Genomic DNA, 27,573 nt, shown 5'->3' with positions numbered 1-27,573 from the left:
AGAGAGCAGCAGTAAGTTTTTCACTTCAGGGAGCTTTTCTACCCTATGTAAATATAAATAGAAATCCCATTATCTATTGATAAAAACAACAAAGCAGGTTAAATAAAGTTTTATATGTTACTGTTTCCCATAACAACCATCAGCTCTGTGGATCATGAATGTAAATAAAGCACTTTACTTACTGAAATCAATGAGAAACCTTCCAAATCCTTGCCTTTGATATTGGGGCATGATCATTATGCAGGAGACATTGTACTTCTGCTGGCAAAGCTTTTCCTGAGGGAAGAAGAAACAGATCAAGTATGTCAAAGCACTGCTGAAGTGGGCAATTCCCTGCACCTGCCACTGTCCTTGTAAAATAGACCCGAAAGGTGAAAAGACGTGTCTGGTCAATACCAAAGCAGAATAATTTTAAGAGACTGACTAATTATAGGGGGAACTATCAATCAAATGCATCCTCTAAAATCTCTCATTCTACTATTTAACTAGAAAACCCCATAGAAATTAACCATAAAATCGCAAGGACTTGCATAAACACTATAATGAAGGTTAAGTGCCGAATGTGAAAAAATATTCTGTTTGAGAGACACAGATTATTCTGTCAGAGCTATAAAAGGGAAAATAATATGTACACACACACCAAAGACAGCAAGTTAGGTTTGCCATGTTAAATAATTTACTGCCTTTCACCTACATTTTTCTTCTACCTTGTAGCAAATACTTTTAATGCCAATATGAGTGTGTAACGGAAGTGATACAGCTTTTTCACAGCCAAATGTATTCTCCTCCGAATACAAAATGAACGCAAAATACTTGGGCTATCGCATCTCAGCATTTCAAACAAGGCAAAAAAAAAAAAACCACAGGATTACCTATATAATAGAGGCAAAGATTACACTGACTACCTAAGACAAAAGGAAAAGCAGAAACACAAACTACATCACGATGCAGCCCTTGTAATATAGTCTGAAGGATCCTTTTTTAAAAATTGGATGCAATGTAGGAACACTGGTGTTTTAGCAGAAGTACCCAAAAATGCCAAATCCACGTAAGAACAGTCCTGAAATAGGTCTCTTCCTGTATTTGGCAGTATTGCAATTAAATCTAATTAATTATTTAATATAAAGCCAACAGCATCAAGAATTAGACCACTCAAATCCAGGGTGACATACTCAACAGAAAGTTGCAGCAAGCACAGACTTGATAGGAAGCTACTCGGGGTAACACATGTAAGGAGATGCCAGAATAGTATGGGAATTGTCAGGGTCGTAAAATAGCAAAAGGCTAATCTCAAATCACACTCTTTCACTTGTGAAATTTGATTGCCACATGCCCTAAAAGTATCCCAAGTCCTGTGCTCTGATAGTACTGCTTAGTCTCTGGTATGGCCCCTTGAACTGACTGCCATAATATGTACTTTGAAATACACTTTGCCCACTGCAATGGATTCACAGGTATTTTTGCCCACAAAATGACACTAGCTACAGAAGACTGAAAAGAAAGGGCCCCGATTGAGGAGAGCACTCCAGTATTTGCTAAGTCCCACTAAAATCAATGGGATGCAAGTATGTGTTACAGTGCTCTCCTGAATTGGTTTCAGGGACGTGACAAAGATGAGAGACTGGGAAAGCAGCTGAGAAGAGGAGGGCCAAAACAATATTCTTGAGGTGGGGAGACAAATTTCAGGTCTTCATTTTGAATGCTGATGCATCTCCAGCAGGCCCTGATGCTGGTAGAGTTTGGGAATGATGCTCCAGACAATGGATGTACTAGAAGGTAGATGCCAATCTCAGATGTGGTGGACCATTTTATCTGTAATCGGTGTACTTAGAATCATCTAAACTATGATCGATGAGTAGGTCTACAAGGAAATAGATCAAAGGCATATGAAAGTCTAGAGTCCGAGGCCGTGCAAATTAGGTCTGTCAATCTCACTTGTTTAGGGAATGTCTATACTTCGAATGCCAGAGTGGGATTCTTCCATCGCTATAGCAGCTCCATCCCCCAACACATGATAGCTAAGTCAAATTCTTCTGTCCACCTAGCAGTGTCTCCACTGGGGCATGGGCAGCTTAACTGCATTACATATCAGATGAAATTTTTCAATTTTGCCCTGAACAATGTAGCTAGGTCAATCTATATTTAGGTCCAGACCATGCCTTATATTCTCTTCAAGCCTTGTATTTAAAGACAAACATATCAGTCCAAGAACACCTCCATAGCCTGTGCTCGTACTCTGATTTTGTCACTTCGACAGACCTCTACATTTCTTCTTTCAGATTTTTTTTTTTGTTAATAAGATCAATCTGAACGAAAGTTACAAAAATTACCTGATTTTGAAGATAAACACGATTGTTTGTCATTTTAGTTTGAAACCACTGATATACCAAACCTCTTATTTGAGAGTGGGCAGGAACGAAAGTAGGATTTTTCTATTCCAGGCAGCTCCACTTTTACTTGCAGTTAATTTTACTATAGTCTGTCAAGACAATACAGAATTCCCTCTCGGCAATAATGAGGATTGTTGTTTTAAAATTCTAAGTACCACCAGAAGTCATAAAGACATCCATTATGAAAATCAGGAGCTTGATTTTAGAAAGTTTAATGTGCAATTAAAACGCTGCAAAAATCAGATACCTATGCACACAAGTGATGAAAAATGCATAGAAATGGTCACTGGTTCTATCTAAATACATCTGTAAATACGCATGTAAATTTTGCACATTTTGTATATCTAAAACTGTTGCAAGTAAGGCATAGTATATCTGTGCAGAATCTGTAAATAAGGGCATGTCTAAACAGCAGCGTTATTTCAAAATAACAGAGGGTGTGTCTATACAGCAAGCCCATTATTTTGAAATAATTTTGAAGTAATGGGCTTCCTACTCCTACTTCTGTAACCCTCATTTTACGAGAAATAAGAGAAGTCGAAGGAAGAGTGTTCTTCCTTCAACTTCCTGCAGCATAGACGGCACCAAAAGCCAAGTTAATGTACTTTGACTTCAATTAACGTAGCTGAAGTTGCGTAACTTAATTCGACTTTAGCCCGCAGTGTAGACGTATCTTAAGTGAATTATATAGAAAAAGATTCATGTCAAACTGAACAGTCATAAATCACCAGATAACCAGTAAAAATAGATTTAACTGAAAACACATAGAATTTATTTCACTTAATGTAACTCTTGGGGTGGGGAGGAGCGGAACTAAATATATGGTTATTATCTATCAGACTGAACAAATTTGAGACTTACAGATAGGATTTCCAAATTTTTAAAAAATTGTCTTCATTATCTATTGAAATTACATTTAAAAAAATAACTGAATAAGAACGATAATTTAAATAGTGGAAAAAACATGAATTATTCATATTAAAAAGCACGTAGAGATATTGCTTTACCTTCGAGAAATATCCAACTAAGTGGCAGCCTTTTTCATCATTTTTTGTGAGAACATAGAACAGGAATGGCTCAACATCATAATACAGCGTTTTGTGGTCCAGAAAGAGCTTGGCTAACAAGCAAAGATTTTGGCAATAAATTTTGCTCACATTTCCATCAACCTTAAAAAAAAAAAAAAAAAAAATCAGAGATAAATGTATTTTCCACAGAGCTATTATTTCTCACAACAACAACACCATTTTAACATAAAATGGTATCTTGTACTTACAGTATCCTTTACGAAAACCTGAAAAATGTAACATTAAGGAAAAAATGTTAACTTCAGAATAGAAATTCTTTGGCCTCTAGTAAGATTTAGAGCTTCACTATTCATGCTAATTGTTTGCATTAGCAAATTACCTCAGAAGATCTGGAGTTATCAAACAGTCAAGGTAATTTGATCTTATAATTGGTCCAGTTAGATTTGGTTACATATCTTTCACTTATTTCCCCTATAATCAAACAGATATGAATAGCAGTGCAAACATTATGAAAGCTGTCTTAAGCTCGGGATCATTATTGAAGGGGCTGCACTCCAAAAGTGCTCCATTATTCCGAGTCCCTGAAGAGTGGGGCCAGCAAAAATGGGATGTCAGTTTGGTATACTACACAGCAGTATCTTAGATATAATTAGAGAAGATAAAAATTCTATGCTGGCGCGAAGAAGCTAGTGAGCAAGAGAAGTAAATTTTCAAGCTAAGTGCCATAATTAGTCTATGTCTGTTATAAGTATAAAGAATCAAGCTGTGATACTGATGGCTGCAGACAGGCTAGGCACAAATACAGATTTCTTTGATCACAATGCGTTTTTCCCTGAAATGGAGAGTATAGTCAATGTAAGCAGCAGAGTCTTTCCCCAAGATTCTTCTTCAGGGAAATGATTACTTGCAACTAGCATTCTTTGATGATGGGACCATCTGTTTTTTATTTTCACAGAGAACCCGCTGGTCTATGCAGGGCACTGGGAAGCAATTCCTGTATTAGGTAATCTGTTTCCAGAGTCCATTCTGGATGTGGCTTGGACTAGCCTGAGCTTTCCCTGCTGTCCTATAGAATCACGGAAGATTAGGGTTGGAAGAGACCGCAGGAGATCATCTAGTCCAACCCCCTGCTTGAAGTAGGACCAGCCCCAACTAAGCCATCCCACTGTCAGGTAGGTATAACAAGCACTAACTCACAAGGACATGTGGGTGTCTGAGAACGAATCAGGCAATATCTGTAAGTTATCTCAAGATGATAAACACCACTTACAAAGTTAAGAATTACTGGTACAAATACTGTTAGGAAGAGTCTCATATATAGTACCTAACAATACCAGAAACATCTAAGCACACTCATGCAACTAACTCCCTTGTACGAAACTGGGTTGTTGTTTTTTTTCCCCTCTTGTTCTTTTCCTACTTATACAAACAAATGATGAAAACAAATGATAAAGTTGGCCTTAAATTAGATTTATAAAAACTTGTAATGGTTTACTAAAGACTTTTAAATTCCTCTAAAAATGTTGGCAATGAATACTGGATTTTGTTTTTCAGTTTCCTAAAAGAGGAAGTGTTCAATTGTTCTGTTATTTCAATAGAAGACTTCCTAGATATTAAAAAAAATCCTAGAAACAGCCAATCCTTTGAAACATTCTATAAGCTAATTTTTGAAAGAGCAGTCGTGTGAAGATGGAAAGGCATTCTGTAACATTTTGCTAAGACCAGCTTGTTCAACAGTTCAATGAAGGGAAAAATGGACTACAATCTCAATTAGATGCAGACACCAACGTTTGCTCGACTAGAATGTCATAATAAATTATGACAATAAGTCTCCTCTTAGGTCTGTCAAAGCTTTGCCCTGGCGGGAAGGATACAGAAACATAAGATGCCCTGGGGTATATCCTGCTCCTTGGAGAAAACAAGGAGAAAAAGTGCCTATTCCCTTCTCAACTGTCACGCAAGGAACGAACGAGTGTAGTCACTGTATCCTGCTGAAAGTGTGCAGGATTTCTATCAACTCCTCACTGAGCTTCAGCAGCTATCTAAACTGCAAGTAATGGCCCTAGCCAACACTTCAACCAAACTAGAGAAGTTAATCTTCAAGGGTCTCAGTAATCCTTTCCAAGTATCTCAAGTACAGAAAGAAAAAGGAACATCTGAGGAGTCCAGATTTTCCTTCCACAAAATATTCTCTCTCCCAAGGGCTCTTTTTAGAGACCCTTCAGACTGCTTAAGAAAGAAAGTTTTGATGTGTGGGTCGATGGCAGTTCACAGAATAACACTAATATAGTGGCAGATTCACCTGCTAGCAGGTGTTAAAAGAACCTGGGAAAGAAGAACAGGTTAATCATGTTGACTGCTGACTCACTGGGACAGGTGTGGCTTTTTACACTTGGGAAAAGCTTAAGGGAGGTAGGAGTAGCTCTCTGGAAGAGAGCTATGGTGTGGCTCACCCACGTCTTGGGGAAACCATAGGAGTACAAAATCTGGTGGAAAACACTTAGCCTGGGATTGGTGCCATTTCTTTTAGTTTAGGAACATGTAACCTGTGACTGACTCTAGAACAAATGTTAAGCTTTGGTTCAGTTGCATGGGGACTCCACCTGATTACACATCAGTACTTCAAGACACAGAACAGACAAGCATACCTGCAGATTTAATAAATATATTTACACAACCTGAAAGTGCTAGGTAGTGGCATCTGTGACATCCAGAATACTTTGACATTAAGCCTTTTCTTTTAACATTCAGAATTACTTTTCAGTATTACTACTAGCCAGAAATACTTGTGCTATTCTTCTGAAAGTTCTGGAATTCTTTTCTGCTAGTGGTATTGGTGCTTAAGTAATAGGAGTAAGAAGGCTAGAGTAATTTGGGTGCAGTTATGACACTTGAAGCCCTACTACATTTAGACTGCAAATCCATAATGGGGTTAGCTCCTGGGGGAGGCACGAGCCAGGGCTAAGCAGTCCTGGTTTGCGCCAGCTCCAGAACTACGGCAGCTCTGCCTCCCATGCCTGACCACACCGCACCACGGAGACGGTGCTGGGGGGAACTGGCTTTTAAGATGGCTCTCCCTGGCACCAGCTCCTGCTCCTCCCCACTTACTGCCTCTGATACTCAATGTGTGCGTACTCTGATAGTTGCATACTCGACTGCGTACTGATACAGAGGCAGCAAAGCAGGGGAGGGAGGAAGGAGTTGACTCCTCGAGTAGTCGCTTATATTGCTACTCTGAACTAAACTAAACTAATTTAACTTGGCCACACTTGGAATAGGCTGTGAAACTAATACCAACCTGGGACCAAGACACCGCAGCAGAAAGCCTCAGGAAATATTTCTCAAGCTTTCTGTATTGGGAATAACTTTAGTTTCAAAATTTCACGCTCCTGAAGTCCTAAATCAACCATGCAGAAAACTTAAGGGAGGAAAATGTTATCCTTGAAATTCCTATACAGCAGTGTTTCTTAAACTGTGTTCCGCAGCACACCGGTGTTTCGTGAGGCAGTCGAAGGTGTGCTACGGAGAACAGAGTTTAAAATGGCCTCCCTTAAAGGGGCAGGCAACCTCGTTTTTATTTTTATTTGCTCAATAACTCCCTCCCCCCTTTATTTTGATTGCTCAACACAAAATCCTTGGTGTTCCTTATAAAAAAAAATATTGTTTGGTGTTCCTCAGTCTTTAAAAAGTTTAAGAAACACTGCTATACAGCCAATGATCATGCTTATTGTTCTCTTCCTAAAATAACCATTGTCACAAATTAATGTCTATAAAAGGGCTACAAAATTGCCAACCATGAATGATACAGAGAAAATTAACAGGGAAGTGTTATTTACCCCTCACATAATACAAGAACTAAGGGACATCCAGGTACCAGAGCTGAACACACACATAAATAAGTATTTATTCTCACAATAGTCAAGTTGTGGACTTTGTTGCCACAGGATCTTGTGAAGACCACAATTATAACTTGGTATGTCACCCTGCACACTTATTTTGAAAGAAGATATTCCAGCAATATTCCAAAATAGCTTATTCTGAAATAGCACATCTACACTATAGGGAAGCCTCAAAACTAGTCCAAGGTAGTCTTCCCTAATGTAGACGTGCTACCTCGATTTAGAGTCCCAGGAGGCACTGGGGAGCAATTACTTTGAATGGCCCTGGAAGGAGATATTTTGAAATAGCAACAGTGAAGTGTCCACACTACTGCTATTCCAAAATAGCTATTTCGGAATAGGCGCTATTCCTTGTGGAACGAGGTTTACAGAATAAGCCATCAGTTATTTTGAATTAATTTTGAAATAATGGAATTGGTATGTAGACACTCGCATTGTTATTTTGGAATAACAGCCGTTATTCTGAAATAACGCTGCTGTGTAGATGCACTCTGGGTCCAAAACAGAATTAGATAAATTCATGGAGAGTAAGTCCTTCAATGGCTAAACCCTAACTCTAACCCTTCTGGGTATCCCTAAACTACTGTCAAAAGCTGGGACTAGATGACAAGGATGAATCACTCAGAATTGTCCTATTCTGTTCATTCCCCCAAAGCATGTGGCATTAGCCTAGCATCTTGTCTCTTGACAGTCATAAGACATGATCACTGGTCTCATCCAGTCTGGCTGCTCTTACATAATGGGTAAAAAGGGAAAAAAGAAGAATCGACTGATCATCTGACAACAAGGAAAAAAACTGAATGAAGTTGGAAGATATAGTTTCACTATATATCTAAAAGCATGCAGCATCACAAGTCCAGATAGTCTTAAGTTCTACATAACTTATGAGTACACAGGATATAAAAGGTGGGGAAAAGTGACAGAGAATTACTTTTTGAGTTCAATATGAATATTAGTGGGAAAATATTTATAGAAAAACCTCCTAGATAAGAACACCCGAGGACTGGAGGTTGTTCATGACTCTGAAATGTTTATATCTTAGAACAAACATTCAAAGTTACGTTTCTTTCTTTCAAGAGTTTACAGTTGAACACTGACTTAATACAGCTTTGAATCTTTGCTATGCAGAAACAACGTTTAACACAGTACTGTATAATACTGGCCTGTATTTTTTTGGTCTCTGCTGCTGCTTGATTGTGTACTTACAGTTCAAAAATGAGTTGTGTGATCAACTGTCAGTTGGCCTCTCTGAAGCTTGTAACTCTGAAGTTCTACCGTAAAACATCTCTCTACTCGTGGCCTTTAATTGGTACATAATCAACTCATTCATGTAAGTTTTGCTTGGTTTAAAAAAAAAAAAAATCTGGATTTTAATATACCTACCTCAAATACTGAAAGGTCATTTCTTCTGTAGATTTCATTGGCTGGAGGGTGGAACCAGCCACACTTCTTTGAGTGTCTTAGCAAAATGTTTTTACTTTTCATATATTTAAGACAGAATTCACACAGGTAAAGCTTTGGTAGTCTGTTGAAGTATAAAAACCAAGAAGAGTTTTAGAGTGCTGTTACAATTCTAAACTCTGTGACCAAAAGCACATGTTCTTCCTCATCCCCACCCATTTTAAAAATATATGAACACTCTGGAATTAAACTGTATTTCTGTGTGTGCAAAATAGTCACCTCAAGAGGATGATTAAAATAAGCATAAATTATTTGAAAGTAATGCATGTTACTATCAGAAAGAGGCAGCAATGGCGGGGGAAGAGGTTGAGGTAATGGGGGAGCCGGCTTAAAAGGGGCAGGAGTGCAGTGGTGGCGTTCCACCTTTGAAATGTACAAGAGTCCCTGCTGGGGCTCTTGTACATTTCAAAGCGGAAGTGCCACATGGAGCCTGGGGCCTGCTGGGGCTCTTATATGTTTCAAAGGCAGAACGTTGCACGGCACTTCCGCCTTTGAAATGTAGCAACAGCCGGGCAGGCTCTTGCTACATTTCAAAGCGGAAGCGCCCTTATCGACTAATCAAATAGTTGATGGAAATTCCATTGACTATTCAATCAGTTGATTAATTTAATTTTAACATCCCTACTATCACCTCAACTTCCCCGTGAGATTCAATTAGCTGGTTGCTCAAACCCCAGTGTGGAAGAAATGAGCAAAGTTAACAAATAAGTGGAGTAGGCTGTTGCCACTGGAAAGTCCTGTACTTTAGAGAAAATCGGTCTAATCCAATATTTTGTTCCCTTAATTTCAGTATATTCTGTTCAAAATATACACCTCATTCTCAGAGGAAAGAGAAAGTACCATCTGGGAAAAAAAAACAAAGGAAGGATTTACAGCATGTTTGCAAAAATGGGACAACTAAGAAATCATACAAAATGAGCAAGACTGCATAAGAAGTGCTTGGAGAAGGATAGTTTTGGGTACTAATACTATGAAGAAGAAAAGACACACAGAATGACCCCCCATCCTCTCCATCACAAAACAACAACCAAAAAACGCCACAAAACAGTCATCTTGACCACTCTACTACCTTGCGTATTCCTGCGGATAAGGTGAAGAGTACCAGGTCTGGATCTCATATTTCCCAAATTCTATCACGGAAGGGTACCGGCTGTTTGTTTCACTGCTGTTTTTACATCCGATTTTCTGTCAGGTGTAATGAAAGTGCAAAGTTCCAGTTATAAGGAATGAGAGAAGGGTCAATTCACACTTTCACTTGTTTAAGATTAGCAAACCTTCAAGTTTCTCAGACCAGTGGCCAAAGGTGGGGCTAGAAGAGGGGTGCGAAAAGCCAAGCAGCCCACAGGAGGCTCCAGCCCGCAGGAGGCTCAGCCAACCTCCCTACCTACCCCACCAACAAATGCTGCTCAGAGCGGCTCTCCAAATGCTGGTAACCCAGGGGAGAAGAGAGGCTTTGCGCGCTGCCCCCGCTCCCATTGCAGCTCCCATTGGTCAGTTTCTGGCCAATGAGAGTTGCCAGTTTGGAGGACAGGCAACGACAAAGCCAAAGCCCCTTTTGCCAGTGGAAATCCAATTTGTACACTAGGGGCTCTCTCAGCCAAGGCAAGTGTACAAGGGGCAAGGGAAGACATCCAGCCTCAGCAAGGTATATATTTATAATACATAATAAAAAATAGAACCTGTAAGCACCAACTGGTACAATACTTTGAGGCAGATCCAACTGAAACATTTCAAAGACCATCATAATTCTATAGAATTTAAAGTATTTTAATAACTAGGCAATATACATCATAGTTATATTCCAATTAGAAAGCCCAGTTTTGCATACCTTGTACAAGAGTGATGAGACACCAACGTTAGCTTTAGCTTTTCAGAATGGCTGCTTTCTGCATAGAGTAGGATGGGGGGAAGGGCCTGAATCCATAGCTCCTATTGACCAACACTGACATTTTGAAAGGGCTAGTCAGGATTTTAACCTCTGATTCCTTGTCTTGCCCACCAGAGTCAGCTACCTAAAATCTACATTCATGTGGTTCACTCCTAGGGGATGGCGTGGCTCCCATCTAAGGGAATACTGCATATACAGAACATCTCCACTAAACACTCACCAAGTACACAACACAGATTAGAGGAGCATATCAAAGATAAAATGAGGCTGAATGAACATCTGAAAAATAATTCAATGTTTACATATAAAGGTAACTGAATTAACCACAACATGTTCCATTACTGAAGTGATTTTCAGTCTTACCTCCAAAGAAAGTTCCCGAGCCTGTTTAAAAACTTCCACATCCTCCTCTGTAACAATTTCCTTGCTCCCCACCAGAATTACATCTGTATTTTCTTGTTTGATGCTTATTTTGATTTCTGTATCTGTTATTTAAAACCAGCAGAAGGATTATTCACAGACATGAAGGCCACATGCCTTACAGTCCCTGAGTGATGCTCCTAATTAGCACTGCAGGCAGTGTCAGCTCTTAGAAACTCCCATTCTAGTTTAGATTTGGAATTTTTTATATTTATAGCAACTATCATCTCAGCCCCCACCCCCTTTAGTTTTTAAAACTGCTGCTGTCAGAGCAATTTTCAGTATTTTGTCTATCTTCTTATAGGCCTCAACTGTACTAAATGAATTCTGAACAAAAACCTATTGAAACTGTTAAGGTGACACTAGTATATGTATAATGTATTTTACCCCTCTATAAAAATAAAAATTCTGTGCCCCTTCAATCTTAGTTTAAACAAAAAAAGCCACCTTTTAAAAACGAGGAGACCAATACTACACTATCATACATTATAAATATATAATTCTTCTTACTTAAATAAAAATAACCAGAAAAAGGACATTTTACAGCAATACAGATCAAGTGTTGTGGAGACTGCAGCAGGATGGAATTGGTCATGAAAAAGCAATGGAGTAGAGGGAAATGAAGAATTGAAATGTCCGTCGTTATAAGCACTGACAGCACACAACCATAATGACAGCTCTACTGCCAGAGAAGGGGCAGGGGAAAGAACAAGGAAGTAGCATGAAAGTGGCTACTCATGCGGTACTACAAAGCCATAAGCAACGTTATGAAGGCATTTGGGGCGCCTAGTGCCACTACAGATGCAAAAATAATAATAAAATGGTGGTATAGTATTAGTCAGAAAAAACATTTTGGAGATTTAGTCAGTATTAGATAAAAGGTCAAAGTTTCATTGCTTTTGTATGAGAGTGAAGTAAGAATAAGAGAAATAGCTAAGACCTATGTGACAAAATAAGAATTTTGGTTTTGGACGGGACGCAGGTTTGGTTGGAGCTTTGACCTTTGCTTACCATCATCCTGATCAGGTTTAATCCTTCCGTCTGCCAAGCTCCCCTTCCCTGGTGAGGGGGTCCCCATCTGAGGGGTCACTTTATACTTTAATCTGCCTAGAATCCTGTGCTTTTTAAGGAAAGTTGTTCGCTTGAAGTGAGCAATTGCTTTAAAAGCACGTTCTCTAGACACACCCCATCCAGAGGTAGAGGAATGAGAAATAAACCTACTTCTAATCTCTTTCTTTCCATAGAAATGGATATTAGATTTTGATGTGGAAGATAACTCTGGTTTACGACGCATACGTTTGGGTGGTGCATAACTTGGGTGTCCCTTTTTTCGAGACTGTCCCTGGGTGGTATAAATATGAGAAAGTCCATCAAAGAGTCCCTTTAGCTGACTGTTATTAGGAAGGCTGCTAAAGGAGGGTGCACTTGACTGACTGGAAGAACTTTGGGGAGAGTTAGAAGAGGTGGAAGTGCAGGATTTTTGTGAACGGGGGCTCTGACCAGAGATGGGAGTTGGGGGTGGAAGTGAAGAAGGTGGAGGTTTTAGCTTTTGTGTGGTACCTGTAGCCAACACATGAGAAGTGCATGACTGTTTCTGAGAGACCTTTTTCCTTGGACGATAGTGCTTTGAAAAGTCTATTATTTCACCTCGTGATCTGCGACCATCGGGTGATGGTGTAAAAAACTTAGTAAGGCCATCAATGAGCCCTTTGGTTTTCTTGTTAACTTTAAGTGTAGAGGCAGATATGTAGGTGGAGGTGGTGGTGATTTTGGTGATGGCACCAGGCCGAGTGGGGTCTGTAACAGGCAATCTGCTGCTTGAATCCTTCACAGATGCAGCATGACCAGATGAAGGTGTGGTACAGACTTTAGTCTTTTGACCCCTACCAGGTGACCCCCTTCCTGTGAATGCATTCATGGATCCTTCATCACTGGTTACAGACCTATGCAAAAATTTGGAAAATAAAACCAGCATTAAAAAAAAACTACAAAAACTGCTGACAAACAATTTTACATAAAACATATATGCCATTGCATTTAAAAGTCAAGAGTGGACAGTGACCCTTAAAAATATGTATGCACTACTGACATTCATATTCACTGAATGGATGTGAGCAAATGATACCTATCAGATTTCAATGGATAATCCATAGCACAGATCAATAGTGAGGAAGTGGGATGGAAAAGTCTTTAGCATATACAACACACTTTAAGGAAAAATATGCTTTCAAGAGAGAAAAATCATTAATATACTGTTTCTGTGCACATCGATCACTTCACTGCTGTGAAATCTGTAACATACATCCAAGAGATGCACATGCCCTGTGCTAAAAAGTATACACAGCACATCAACACATATTATTGATTTCAGCAGAATGTTCACTAAAAGACAGCAGAGGTTTCCACCAATATGGGGAAATAATCAGCCAATCTTCACTGGCATTTTTGTATGATCTTATTATACTACACCACTGAAATTAGTTTTTTTTTTTTTATAATAAAAGCACAAAATATCCCCTTTTTAAAAAATGAAGCTCTAAAGGCAAAATGAGGCAGTTTATGCACAACATTACCATACAGCTAGCAAAGCAACCTCTTTAAGAAAAATAAAAAGGGTGGTTAAAGCAAAAAAAGAGAGAGAGGGACAGATTGCAGAAACAAATGAAACAATGGCCAAAGAAAAGTCATAAGTGAGTCAGGCACGACATGGAAGAACCTGAGGAGAAGGGGTGAATTTTACTAAGACCAAGCAGAGGGCATGCTTCAAAGCTTGCATTAAAAAAAAATGCGGCTTTAGTTGATGGTTATTGACTAAATGAGAAGACAGAATACTGAAGGGAATATTGAAGAATGGTATTTGGTTGAAGTAAATACAAACTGAATAGCTGAGGTTACTCATAGTAAAGAAATACATGTCATCAGGAAGTGCTATGTTGCAAACCCAAACAAAGCTGCATAATTACATCAAATGGTTCCACTCACTCCTCTCCCCCAGATGTATGTACTTAAAAAGTTTGAGTATTTTGCAGAGGAAGGTTTCCTTCCACAGATTTTTACTTTCTTAATTGTGAGGCTGAAACAATTAATTCCAAGATGACTTTTAGGTAGACATGGAATAGCCTGGGGCTGCCATCTGGTACCTGAACTCCAAGAGCTCAACAGCCTTAAAACCGGCCCCTGCTTCACTCCCAGACTGAGTAGCTGATGAGCTCTTAGAAGTCCCAATCTTATTTAAAAATACTATATTTTTCTCTACAGTCTTCTGAATCTATTGATGGCAGGAGTTCATATGTATAGCTGCAACACCTACTGTCAGTACCAGATGTGTCCATAACTGAGCACCTAGTGTTATTTTATCTCTTACAGTAACTTGCCTGTTCAGGGTTCCATATACAAGTCCTTTAAGCCATGCTATTTCACTAGCTGAGGATAAACTTCCACAAACTGTATCAAAAGGGCTAAACAGCTTCAGCAACTTTTAACACATTAAGGTCTAGCACCATATAAAAGATGGCTAGATTCACTATCTCCTGTACGCTCCTGCTGCTTTTATATTGGGATTATTTCTGCAGTAGATTGCACCTCAGTAATTATTCTTCTCTCGTCTTTTTAGCCATGCTTGTAAATCAAAATATAATCCCATTTTTAACTAATATTGTTCAGTGGGAAAGGGAAACCCATATTCTCTTCTAGTTTTAATGACAAACATAAAAACAGTCATGCTGGGTCAGACCAAAGGTCCGCCCAGCCTAGTATCCTGTCTGCCGACAGTGGCCAATACCAGATGCCCCGGAGACAGTGAACAGAACAGGGAATCATCAAGCACTCTCTCGCCTCTCATCCATTCCCAGCCTCTAACAGAGGCTAGGGACACCACTCCTACCTGTCCTGGGGAATAGCCATTGTTAGACCTAACTTCCACACATACAATTGAGACAATGGAGAAATAATCTCCTCTTGAACATCAAATCGTACAAATCCGTCTCCTGGATTAGCCAAGAGCCCACAGATGCAAATGGGGAAGGAATTTTTACAGCCTGAACTATCATGCAAGCTCTTGCCTATTTTTAAATGGAGCATTTATTATATGGTTGTGGTGCAATGACCCAAATAGATAAGAGTTGTATCATGCCATTCTAAATGTTTCCACTTTATTTTAGCGGAAGTGATATCAAGGCCTTCAGATAACATCCCATATCTTGCCACAATGTGCGCCATGCTTGGTGATCAGATTTCAGTATCCCAAACTTGGACCAAAGTTCTCACTAGAGATTAGACAAGTGAAGAGGATAGCAGGACAATGTGAAGCTGAGACAGCTCGGGGGAGTGGAGTGGGGGGTTCTTTATTTTTAATTTCTACCCTGGTACTTATCCCCAAAGTGAAGTAGGGAATCTAAGGTTTTCGCACCTCAGTCCCTTGCTGGTGTGCTTCTCATAGTCCCCTAGTTAATACCTTCCTTTCTCCCAGGGCTCCATCTGCCCTACTAGGGACATGGAAAAGCCAGGAAAAGGGCACAGGTGGTGTTCCTAGAAAAATCCCTCTTTTTCCTCCATCCAGGTGTCCCTCAATACTCCCTTCATCACCCAACACTTCTCTGAAAACAAAGGGAAATTAATTGCCCAAGAACTTGCAGAGTAGTGCCTCATACCCTTCCAGAAAATCAAATGTGTCCGTACTGAAAAACAGGACCAACCCAAGGTGACGGCTCCCTTGCCACTGCCCTCCTGCAATAGACACAGGAACACATCAAAAGATGGCCTACCCCTAACAAAATCTGCACTGCATTTTGTCCAGCTCAATGCTACATTATTACTGCTCTGCACATGTTCTTATTGAGGCCCCCTGGGCTCATAGCTCCTTGATCCAGAGGTTACTGGCAGCAAGTTAACACAGCTCACACAGCCTTTGAGGAGAGGTGCGTCTGATGCTGGAGGAATCGGGAATCTCTTTTTCTCTCTCCGTGATATACAAGAGGTCCCATCAGACAAGAGCTGTTAAAACGTCTGTACAGTTTTAGTTTGCAATGTTGCTGTATCCCTGTCAGTTCCAGGTATTGGACAGACAAGGGAGGTGAAGTAATATCTTTTATTAGACCTACTTCTGTTGGTGAGGCACACAAGCTTTTGAGCCACACAGAGCTCTTCTCCAGGGCTTAAGGCTGCTGTAATAGCTGCCACTGTAACCTTCAGATACGGACATTCCACTGTGCATGGCAAAAAGAAGAGGAACATGATAACACTTCATGCATTTCTAACACTCTCTTGCATGCTATCAGTGCCCATAAGAAGTCTACATTATCTGCACTGGCTTTCACCAAGTGCCATGCACTTTCTCTGTCCTGCTTGATTGCTCTATAAAGCTCTAGCAGCATGGGGGTACCCATCACAGTGCACTATCAGTCTCAGGGCTAGATAGAGGTGATGTTTCTCAGGGACTGCTAACAGAAGGATGAACAAGTGTTAGGATCTGGCAGCTCTTTTGGTGATTAGTCTAGAGCACTGATGGGCAACCAAGACCAGCTAGTGGGCCGCACAAGTGGCCTTCTTTCATCTTAGTGGGCCACATGATTGTCAGTGGTAGGCAGCCTGTGGCCACAAGCAGTTGATTCACCACATACAAGCTCTGGAAGGGAGGGGCAGGAGCAGGGACAGAGTGCGAATCAGGAGATTCATGGCACTCCAAACGTGGTAGCAGGAAAGGGAAGTAGATGGAAGTGTGGGACTCCACTGCCCACAGGAATGAGAAGCATGTGAGGGAGTCAGGCAGACAGGTGGTATGCAGGCTGCAGGTGGAACCCCACTGGACCACAGATTGGCCACCACTGGTCTAGCGTAACTGAAGTGGTTGAATGTAGGTCATGCCAAGCTAATCTGCCTTTACTAAGACTGACCGAAACTCAACTGAATAATTTCTATCACATTTTTCACACTATCCTCCGGCTGCTCAGGAAGGATACGGTCCTATTCTCTCTCGCAGTGATGTAAGGGGGCAGAGTTAAGGTTTTGTGAAAGACTTACTGTAACAACATACATTGAAGTTTATTCTGCCGTAACTCTTTATTTATTAGTATTGAGAGGTTTAAGTATAAGTGCACCTGATGTTCTGGAGAAGATGAGATGTTGCCTGTCAACTTTAATTCTAAGTTCACTGGCCAAACAGTTGGTTAATAAGAATTGTTTGACAACAAGAAGTGAAGAAACTTTAGGACCAGGGCAAGTAATAGAGTTCATTAACGATTGTGAAGCTCCCCTACAGTTCAATGACGAGAACCACTCAAGTACAAATGAACAGCAGTAGAGGAAATGGTTGTAGGGCACATGTGGGAGCAAAGATAGGAACATGCGGTGGAGGGCGACATGCTGCTATCCATATCTTGCTTTGCAGATTCAAATAATCCATTCCTCAAATTCAACATTAATGCAAAAGTTTGACTCTGCTTCTGTGCTGGGCCCAGTGCGCCACCACATCATCAGCCTGCCTCACTGATGGTCATAGCTCTCTCTGATTTTGCCACAGTAGTGGGGGTATCCAGGTGCAACCTGAAGCATAGCAGTAAAGAAGCGGGGAAAGGGAATGGCAGAGGAGCTTCCTTGTGAAATGGACTTATCAACTGTGTGGACATCATCCCAGATCTGCTGAGAGACCAAGCTCTAATTTCACTAAAACCTATTGACAGTTGCCAAAGAAACAAAATAATCCTGAAGAACAAGGAGACCTGACCACTCTAGCTATATAGCAGCGTTTGCACACAGTCTCCATTTATTTTGTAACATTCTCACCTGATTCCTAGATAGTAACAGTCATTAGATGAGCAAAAAATAATTAATGGGCTATAGTGTCACGATGGGGCGCATGTATCACTGAACCTCACTCTTGGACCAAGAAATGTCTGACTGAACTCCACAGATGTGCTTAGTGCAAAGCTGATAAAATTAATCTGTGAGATGGCTTTTAGTTTTGCCCGTTTTTAGGCTTTCCTTTTGGACCACGTTATGTATATTTCTTGCTTTGCTCGGCTTTCTCTTGTGTATATAGCATGAAAAAGTGGTGAGAAAAAGACAAAGGGAGATGGTAGTTCCTCCATCCAGTGAACAGCTCTTCCTCCAGTTTTAAAATGTGCAACAAGTCTGTGTTATTACATAAATGTTCCACTAGAAGGCGAGTGCCAAAGGAGCTACAGCATACTCTTCTCTGATATATTAAATATCTCAAGTGCTGAAGAGAAGCATGAGGAATGTCAGCCCGCCCACCTCCTGGCCTGCCTCTACTTAGAAGCACCAAAGGTCAAAAAAGTATTTTTTCCCAAAGTAACTCTGGATTCAATAACTCGATCTCATGGAATACCTCGGGAGTGTGAAATGATCATTGACTCATTATGCAGCTTGTGTTGTAGACAGGGGTTTTAAACACATCAAGAGGGAATTTGTACCCATGTTAGGAGTTGGCAAACAGCATATTCTTGCAAATAAATACTTAGCACAGAGCAGTCTCCTGAAAGGGCGACAAAATGGAGCAAATCTTGCAAAACATCTTTTGGGTGAATTCCATTTTAATTTTAATTTATCCATGTATCATCCATTTTATATGGATCATGCAGATAACCCTGGTATGATTAATTATATATTTTTTTTAAATAAAAGTTTCATACTGATGTTTTTGTTACTCAGGGTTGTTGGCAGCACTTATATTTGGGAAACGGCTGTGTTCACATATGAATACAAGTCTAATTCTTTCCCTAGATCAGTGATTCTTTTGAAAGCGATACAAACTTTTAGATTAACTTTTTGCTGCCATCAGAAGACTCAAAAAGTACCAACTATCCTTAATTATTTTCCATCACACTGAAGGTTGTGCATAACACGGGCTTCTTATGTGATTTTTTTCACACTGTAGTCCACAGCAAAAGCGGTAGCTTAACTTTAAATTATCCGTTACCTAAAAATCTCACTGTATTACAGTTTCAAGAACACTAGTCAACTGAAAAAAATGGGGAACCTACAACATTCGTTGCTTTAGTTTATTTTTCGGTCGTCCAATAGGTTTTGCATATCGTCGTCTTATTTGTGCAGCTTTCTCATGAAGTAGCTTTCTTCCCTTCTTCTTTGGTCTGCAGACCTGGCAAATCCACATCCCTGAATCGATTAAGAGAAAATGTAATTGTTTTAACTGTACATGCATATAGTGCGTGTTCAGTTTAAACTCACAGTGTAGAAAGCTACACCTCAGGTGCATTATTCCAACAAGTTTTACTCTCTATACTTCAGAAGGATAGTTTTCCCCATTCCATAGTAATAAGGATCATGAGTGGTATTAGCTGAAGGAGTCTAACATGTCTGCTTTTTCTACTGCCAGACAGGTCTCTCCCTAGACGAAACACCACACCAATCTTTCAATTAAAAACAAAGTGGGGTATGTGAAAAGGTTTACTGTATGTTCAATGTGTATGTTGTCTCAATTGTTCATTACCTTCATTTAGGTTTCCTGGACCAATCAATGTGAAGCTGAGGAAGAACACTAGAGAAAGCAATCATTCAGCTTCTCACCATACAAACCCCTCTGCTGAGAACATAACAAAAGTTTTGTGGTGCTAGTCCAGTAGAATTCTGATATGGCTTCCACACAATATACCAGATTAAAAACTTATCAAGCTAAGGTTACCGTCTGCCTCAGGTGACACACACAGTTTCCTGAGCCCAACCATCCCAATGTGTGGTAGGCTGTCTGAACCTAACGGGAAATCTCTACTACACTTTCCCTCCATGAAATGGGCTATAGCATGGTAGTGTATCTGCACAATTTTTTGGTCTTACGATGTAGACTAGACAGAATCATGCTCTGTTACTTACTTAAGTCTTGCTAAGATCCAAGGGATCAGCAAGTTAAATACATGTTTTGGTTCCATCCATGATATAAAATAAATTGGAGGACCTTGTTAAAACATAGCCGTTCCCCTAACACCATGACAGGGTTAAATACTGTTTGTTACGTTTTGCAATGTAGATAGATCATCATGCTAAATCAACACTCAGGCTGGCTACTGCACTTGGAACCGTTTTCAAATAACTGTGATCAAATTTAGTTGTAATATGCCTGTATGTCTACATTCCACTTTGTTAAACCAAGCAGAGGCCACAGAAATTTGCAACAGACTTAAGATGCTGCATGAGTGGGGTGGGACTGGGTGTTCACATTGGTAACAATCTGTGAAAGTTACAGCCATACCTATCTGTGAAAATCATACATGATGACAACTGTTTGCAAACTTGGATGGTGAATGGTGAAAAACTTACTTACTTGTTTACAATTGGTCATACCTAGATAGGGAATACAGCTTAGAAACAATTAAGAATAGCAGAATTTTCCCAGCTACTAGATCCCCCAGAAAATTTATTTCCCAGTGGCAGCAGACTACAGCATGGTTTCTGCAAGCATTATCTGGCAAGGCAAATTACTTGAGACAAGATTCTAAAACAATTATATTTAATACTCCTGGGGGAATTCTGCATCACTGTGCATGTGCAGAATTCATGGCCTTCACAGATTTTTTTTGCTTCCCCGCAGAAAAATGACTTCTAATGAGGAAGTAAAGGGAAGCCTCAAGAGCGGTCAAGAGTCCTTCCCAAGCAGAGCAGGCAGGTCGGTTTTGGGCGCCCAGAGCAGCTGGCAGAGATGTAAAATCAGTGCTGCAGTGGAAGGGATGAGCAGCAAAGCACGAGAGACAGAGCTAGACATGCTGTGCACACTCAGGGTACGTCTAGACTACATGCCTCTGTCGCCAGAGGCATGTAGATTAGGCTACCCGACATAGTAAAATGAAGCGGCGATTTAAATAATCGCCGCTTCATTTAAATTTACATGGCTGCCGCGCAGAGCCGACAAACAGCTGATCAGCTGTTTGTCGGCTCTGCGCGGCAGCCATGTAAATTTAAATGAAGCGGCGATTATTTAAATCGCCGCTTCATTTTACTATGTCGGGTAGCCTAATCTACATGCCTCTGGCGACAGAGGCATGTAGTCTAGACGTACCCTCAGTGTGGAGGGGCAGGGTTGTGGGGTATTTCTGAGGAGGCAGGTGTGGGACGGGCTCTGTTCCCTGAGGCAGAGCAGAAGGTAGCAGCCTGCCTGCTTAGAGAATTGTTCCCATTGTTCTTAGCGAATTTCCCCAGGAGTATAAAACAGAAGAAAAGTTTATAAGGCTCTTTTACTTTGCCAGAGTGGTGCAAAGGGCAGTTATTGTAAAGGACAGTGTGATCTTATAAATGCTAATGATATTTTAGTGATTAGAATTAGTTTAAATTTCTGGAGAAACAAATTTTCCTATCCAAATGTGGTCCATCAACTGTTTGCTACTGACCCTTCTGGAGATGGTCAGTAGGCAATATAAAATTGCGAGTTTAAAGTTCCTAGCCCTTACTTGACTATGATATAACACTGACCATTAGGCTGCATATATTTGTTGACCAATAACTAGAAGAAGTAAAGTAAATTCTCTATCTATGGTTTAATTAAAATTACCAAAATAATTGAAATCAGTGTGATTATGTTGCATTATTTTAAGAAATAAAATGTGCTGAATTTTGCAGAATTTTTATTTTTTGGCACAGAATTCCCCCAGGAACAGTTTAAAGATGGCTGTACAGTAGATGTGAAAATGGCAAAATGATATTTATATCAGTTTTATAGATATCATTTTGCCATTTTTACATCTATTATCAGCATTCTCCAAACTCCCCTAAAAGTGTTAGACAGCTTATAGATTTTAAGATATGTTAACAACTACCTAACCTTACCTGGCCAAGCCTAAAGATGAATAAACCAATACAAAAAAATACTGATCATTTGGGTATATAAAAAACTATTTCTGGAGCAATTTTTATAATGAAATTGGAAAAACCAGTCAGATCTTGGCAGTGATGGAGCAAAATGAAATAGGATATACAGTACATATAATACTAGACAGAGAAAGAGATCCTTTGAGAGAAGAAAGGAATTCTGAAGACATGATTGTCAAACGGCTGTTTACAATATTGTATGGAAGACTCAAAGGAGGCTCTCTCTGTGTGCCCCGTTACGTTTTAGTGTGTATATCCCATAGGCTATCAGCTATGGCCTTGCCCAACAGCTTCACTCTGAATACATAGTTCAGTGACTCAACTCACACTATAAAATTGATCAATAGGAATGTCATTCACTTTCAGGAAGGAATCTTAAAGAACAGTCAAGCTCAAAGAGGCTTTACTTTTCACGTTTAACTTACACTGGAACATCTGGTCTAATTAATAGATTAGTACAAGAAAGGCTCTCAAGTGTCACCTTTAGGCATCCGGGAAAGCGGTGGGTCACAGCATTCCATGTGGAACCCTCTATCACAAGAATCACAGAAGAGCATGTTATCCTGAAATGGAAAAAAAGGCTTAATATAAAAGTTATTAGAGATTATGCATGAATGCTTTTTGTATTTTAAACCTAACAGTACGAGGGAAAAAACCATGAGAACAGTGATTATAGAGCTTATTAAATTATATAGTCTTATATCTATACTCTTTTTAAAGTACCCTGAAATTGTAAAGCTGAAGTGACTAGCCCACAGAATATGGGTGAATATGCAAACACAAACTCAAGAGACACTATGCTATTAAAATATTAACTTACTGCATTTTTGCCTTGGATTCGGCATGCACTGCACGTCTTGCATTCGATACACTGCCATCTTAAGGCCTTTACATTTGTGGTTAACTCAGGACAAAATTTCAAACATGATGGATGTCCTGCAAGAGATTATTTAAAATGTGTTGAGGTTTAATAGAGCTTCATCCCCTGTGGTCTGCAACAGCCATGACACCACGAATTTTCCATTACTAGAACTCTGCCAATGTCAACTATACTCAGAATCTTATACTATATTATTCAACTTATTTTTCCTTTTCTGAAGAGGATATGAAATGACTGCTCAGAATACTTTAGTGTGGAGAGAGCTGGAAAGTTTACACAAGGAATGTTCCTGTACATATTTATCAGGGCACTTTGAGAGGAGAGCATAGCCTTGTGATTTGGGCTGTCCTCCTCCACGTTAGACCATTGTAAATCTCTTTATCTGAGGATGAGCTAAACCATCAAAAAAAAGCTGAATGGGATAAAGCATAGAAGATTTTCCTATCTTTGTCCTGATCTTTAAAATCCAGCGGGAACATGGCTATCACAGGGATGACCTCACCACTCCGTGACCCTTTATGCGGCTTTGCTCCAAAGTAGCAATGCAGCCGGAGAAGAAGATTCATTAGAACCTTTATTTTACTTTTTATTTTAGTTGAAAGCAGAAGGAAGAATGAACTGCTCTGCCTCTGTCTCTACTATTCACGTCAAATGTCTCAACATATATGCCTCAGTTTTCTCATCTGTAAATTTGAGTGTCTTATGTTTACTGAATGGTTTTGTGACAAACCAGTGAAAGTTTTCAAAGAATTATGAAAAAATCTTTATGTAAGAGACAAGCTACTATTGTCCTATTTACTCTGCTAATCCAGAAATGTTAATATCCTGAGTTTCCAAGATTTTGTGATATTCTATTTCCACCATACTTGTTACACTACGCAACCCAGACATGCCACTTATTTCCAATGCCCTTCTATGTGGAAGAGAATTATTCCCTAGGGTACTCTTATTTTTTAAGTAGAAAGGCGAAGGACGCGGTCACAGTCAGGATGCAAGTACAAATGTTCTAAAAGCCGGAAGTTTCTCAGTTGTTCATACCTCCTTCCAACCAACCATCCTCTCCCAGTATTTTGGATTAAAAAAGGGGACACTGGTCAGTAAATGAGCAGAGTGAGTGGTGCCCCAACCTATTTCCTTACTTTTGGCTCCAATCCCAGTCTCTTAATTAATGTTATCTGTCCCAGGCTCTGCAGACTCCAATTCCCTTTTTCTTCTCCCTCTCTATACCCTGTCCCCTACTGTTCTTGGTTAGTTCATCTGTCCTTCTCTGCACACCCCCGTGCCTCAGACTGTTTGCCCTTTCCAGTCTAACCTAGATATGTACCCCACTCTCCCTTGTCCCCTCACTCTCTTAGCCATCTTCTCTTTGCCTTTCTCCCTCACTACCAACATAACTGACTCCTTCTGTCCTCTTTCTAAACATGTTCTAAACTAGCTGATGAAACATGACCCCAACTCCACACTCCAAAGCTCTATGGTACCTTTCACCTCTCAGGTGTGCAGTAGAAGCAAGATCATCTTCCTCTACAATAGAAGAGGCAGCCAGTATGTGGCTCAAAGGATTATCAGGAAACTGCCACGGCTGAACAACAGGACTGCTACAGTGCACAGCTGCACCAGCAAAGCCAGTAGCAGGGTGACCGGATGCCTAGCTAGTTCTCTATGTACTGTGTCGCAGAAGGCCAGCAGTGGGCAAGACAGAGCAACTCCCAGATTTCAGCTCTGAACTACCTCTCTGTACCAATGGTGAAAGAACCCTCCTGATGCTGGAGACCCAGAGTCACTTCAGAGGGCGAATATGCCGCCTAAGCGCATCCAGGCCCACATGACTGAGAAGTGGATGAAGCCTGGCTCCCAAGAAACCCAGGGTCAGTTCCCTCTTCCTTTTAGGTGTCTTCTCTCTCCCATGCACACCTAGAGTTTCCCTCTGTTCTTGCTAGAGTCCGAGACCCCCATATGAATCAGCCCATGTAACTAAAACAAAGAACATATGGGAGAACAGAAAACCATGCTCTGAGAATGGGCATTGCAGTTGAACCCCTAAATCCCAGTTTCACAGATAACTTGCTCTGACAAAAAAGAATGCAGATTATTCCTACAGCTTCTTTTATCCCTGCACAGCGAAATCTGCTTGTAGATGCACTGCAATGTGTAAATCACAAGTCCAATTACAACCAACTCCAAAAAGAGTCAAGTTTTTCCTGTGTATATGGTGTTCTGAGATTGGCTTTTATTTTAATAAGTCATCAGTAGCTAAACTTCAGCCATCTGGTGATCTGACTGGCAGTCTCAACGTTTCATTTTGTATATCTAATACATCTGAGGAACTAATTAAAGATAATTTAGTCTTAATGAGGCAGAGAGAATGTATCAATGTTAATTCAAATGGAAGCTGATCCATGAAAGTCAAGGCTTCCAATTCTAATGCTCCTCCGAACTGCCAGAGATTGTTTTATAATGGAAGAATAGCTAATATTTATTACATCCTAATTAATGCAAACCATGTTTGCAAAGAAGCCAGTGTAACAAACTAAGCACCAATCTACTTCATTGCTAATGAATATAAGATTTGAGATTGACAGAAAGCATAGAGAATTTGGTAAGTCACAAATAAGACAGTTAAGGAAACATTAGCTTTAATATAGAAAATACAGCAATTTGCTTTACTTTATGTTGTAAATACATTAGAATACATGCATATAGAAGACTATTACAGGGTGATCTAAATACATTCAGAAGTGGATAATGGCAAAAATTTATCCTGCAGAAATGAAAAAGTTATAGAAGTTCACATTCTAATCTATGCTGTCCTATTTTATCGGAGTACTTATATGAGCCCATTACTGAGTAATTTGAGAGCCTCAAAATGTGTAATGTATTTATCATCACAAGATCCTTGTAAAGATAGGAAAGTGCTATTATCTCAATTTTACAGATGGGGAACCAAGTCAAAGAGATGAAGGACTTGTCTCACTGCAGTGCTTCAGTGTAGACATTATCTGCACTAACGGACCACATTCTCTCATCACCTTAGGTAATCTACTCCGCAACAGGCGGTAGCCACGTCAGCAGAAGGATTCTTCCATCAACATAGTGCTGTCCACACAGGAACTTAAGTTGACTTAACTGCAGTGTTCAGTGTGTGTTTTTTCAGATCTCTGACCAATTTAGTTAAAACAACCTAATTTTCTAGCGTAGACCAGGAATAAATAACTTGGCCAAGGTCACATAGGAAATCTTCGACACAAAAGGGACCACCCAGGCCAAAAGGAAGAGTAAAGCTAGGTAACATTTGCATACTTATGTCACCAAGGACCAACTAATCTCATGAATGAATTTGTACACATTGCCAATGAGGTGACTGAACAGAACCTTATAGGAAAAGCCCTTTGGGAAAATGATCAGCTATCTAAAAGTCCTTTATGAGTCCAAATTTGCTATAAACACTAAGTTGTCACAAATTCACACAAAGTCTCTCTCAATATGCAGGGATGCACTATACAGTATTTATATAATTAATGTTAAAAATGTTTGTATTTTTATGCATTATTGGTCCACAAATTGTTCCTCCCTCCCCAAGATAAACATGGGAGAACTAGCATATTGGCATTTAGCTAATATTTTAAATAACGTATTAAAGTTGCTATTTATATTTTCTTCCATATACTTTTTAAAAAAAAATAGGACTGCATGTGTAATCTGCAGCAGTATTGATCATTTCTAATTCCTTTATCTTCTACCCCAACTTCTTTTAAACACTGTAACTCTGTGCTTGTGAAATGTATCAGACTGGTAATCTTGGAGACAATAGGTAAGATTTTGAAACATGAATGCCAGAGTTAGGTTCTTAAAAATCGAAGCTTTTGCCCTAATTTTCAAAACATGCTACCCCAACTGACTTCAATGAGAGCTGAAATCACTCAAAGCCTTTGAAATTTAGGTCCAAATGAATAATATGAATGCAAAAGTCTAATTTTAGGTATCCAGATTTGAAAATCTTGATCTACAAATATTTTTGATTTACAGGAAATTTATACTGAACAATGACTTAAGACAATATTTACAGATGGCCCTTGTACCATTTGCAAGTAGAATCAACTTACCGCTGCTGCCACAGTCTGCACAGGAGAGCAGTTCTTCTGGTTTTTTTTCACGATTTGATTCTTTAGTCCCCAAACAGAAGCTACATATTGGAATGGGATCAGCTCGCGGCTAGGGCAAAAATAAAAACACAAGTTATGGTTATTTCTCTTATCCAAAAAGTGATATTCCAAACCTCTTTCCTTAAAATCAAAAGACAACAATTTACCTTCACTTTATTTTCTAAATGTGAGTTTATGGTTTATCAGACACTGTAGTACATGAAGTTAATTTTTCTTAATGGATATTATCTTGTAACCACCTCCCTTATCTTACATTTGACACAAATATATATTTGGCTAGTACTATGATGGATGACACTGTTGAAGCACAGAGGGTTTTATAAATGTTCACTTAGCCTCAAATACAATCCAGTCAAGCAATTGTATCATCTTCTTTTATAAATGGGGAAAACAGTGGCACAGGTGATGAAATGACTAGCTCAAGGTTACTTCTCTTCAGTGGCAAAGCCAGGATCAACTACCCATCCTGTTCTCAGTTGTATCCATTTAACTGGAATAAATGGGCCAAACGTGTTAATACAATCAGTCACCTTCTAACATTAAACAGTTTTACATACAAGGTCTGGGCCTTAGCATACACAGTCTGCTTAGTACCATGGCAACACAGCATT

At 39.7% G+C, this 27,573-nt stretch overlaps 1 protein-coding gene across 5 annotated transcripts in view; it reads right to left on the bottom strand.

Moving 5' to 3' along the window:
- Window positions 1–27,573, bottom strand: part of KAT6B (lysine acetyltransferase 6B) — a 164,796-nt gene that overhangs the window by 46,134 nt on the left and 91,089 nt on the right. For 3 of the 5 annotated variants that reach the window (XM_075935746.2, XM_075935744.2, XM_075935743.2), the window contains 10 exons: window positions 26,903–27,011; window positions 22,740–22,855; window positions 22,401–22,482; window positions 19,087–19,219; window positions 12,098–13,029; window positions 11,030–11,151; window positions 9,848–9,963; window positions 8,701–8,842; window positions 3,398–3,559; window positions 183–276 (listed from right to left, as the gene is read on the bottom strand). In XM_075935746.2, the coding sequence (XP_075791861.1) occupies window positions 183–276; window positions 3,398–3,559; window positions 8,701–8,842; window positions 9,848–9,963; window positions 11,030–11,151; window positions 12,098–13,029; window positions 19,087–19,219; window positions 22,401–22,482; window positions 22,740–22,855; window positions 26,903–27,011 (2,008 nt within the window). The remainder of the gene's footprint in view (window positions 1–182; window positions 277–3,397; window positions 3,560–8,700; window positions 8,843–9,847; window positions 9,964–11,029; window positions 11,152–12,097; window positions 13,030–19,086; window positions 19,220–22,400; window positions 22,483–22,739; window positions 22,856–26,902; window positions 27,012–27,573) is intronic. The other 2 variants (XM_075935748.2, XM_075935749.2) reach the window with 2 other exon arrangements.

Source organism: Pelodiscus sinensis, chromosome 8, assembly GCF_052426305.1.
Source record: "Pelodiscus sinensis isolate ZL-2025 chromosome 8, ASM5242630v1, whole genome shotgun sequence".
NCBI lineage: Eukaryota > Metazoa > Chordata > Testudines > Trionychidae > Pelodiscus > Pelodiscus sinensis.
The sequence above is the reverse complement of the archived record's forward strand: the minus strand, read 5'-3'. Positions and strand labels throughout refer to the sequence as shown.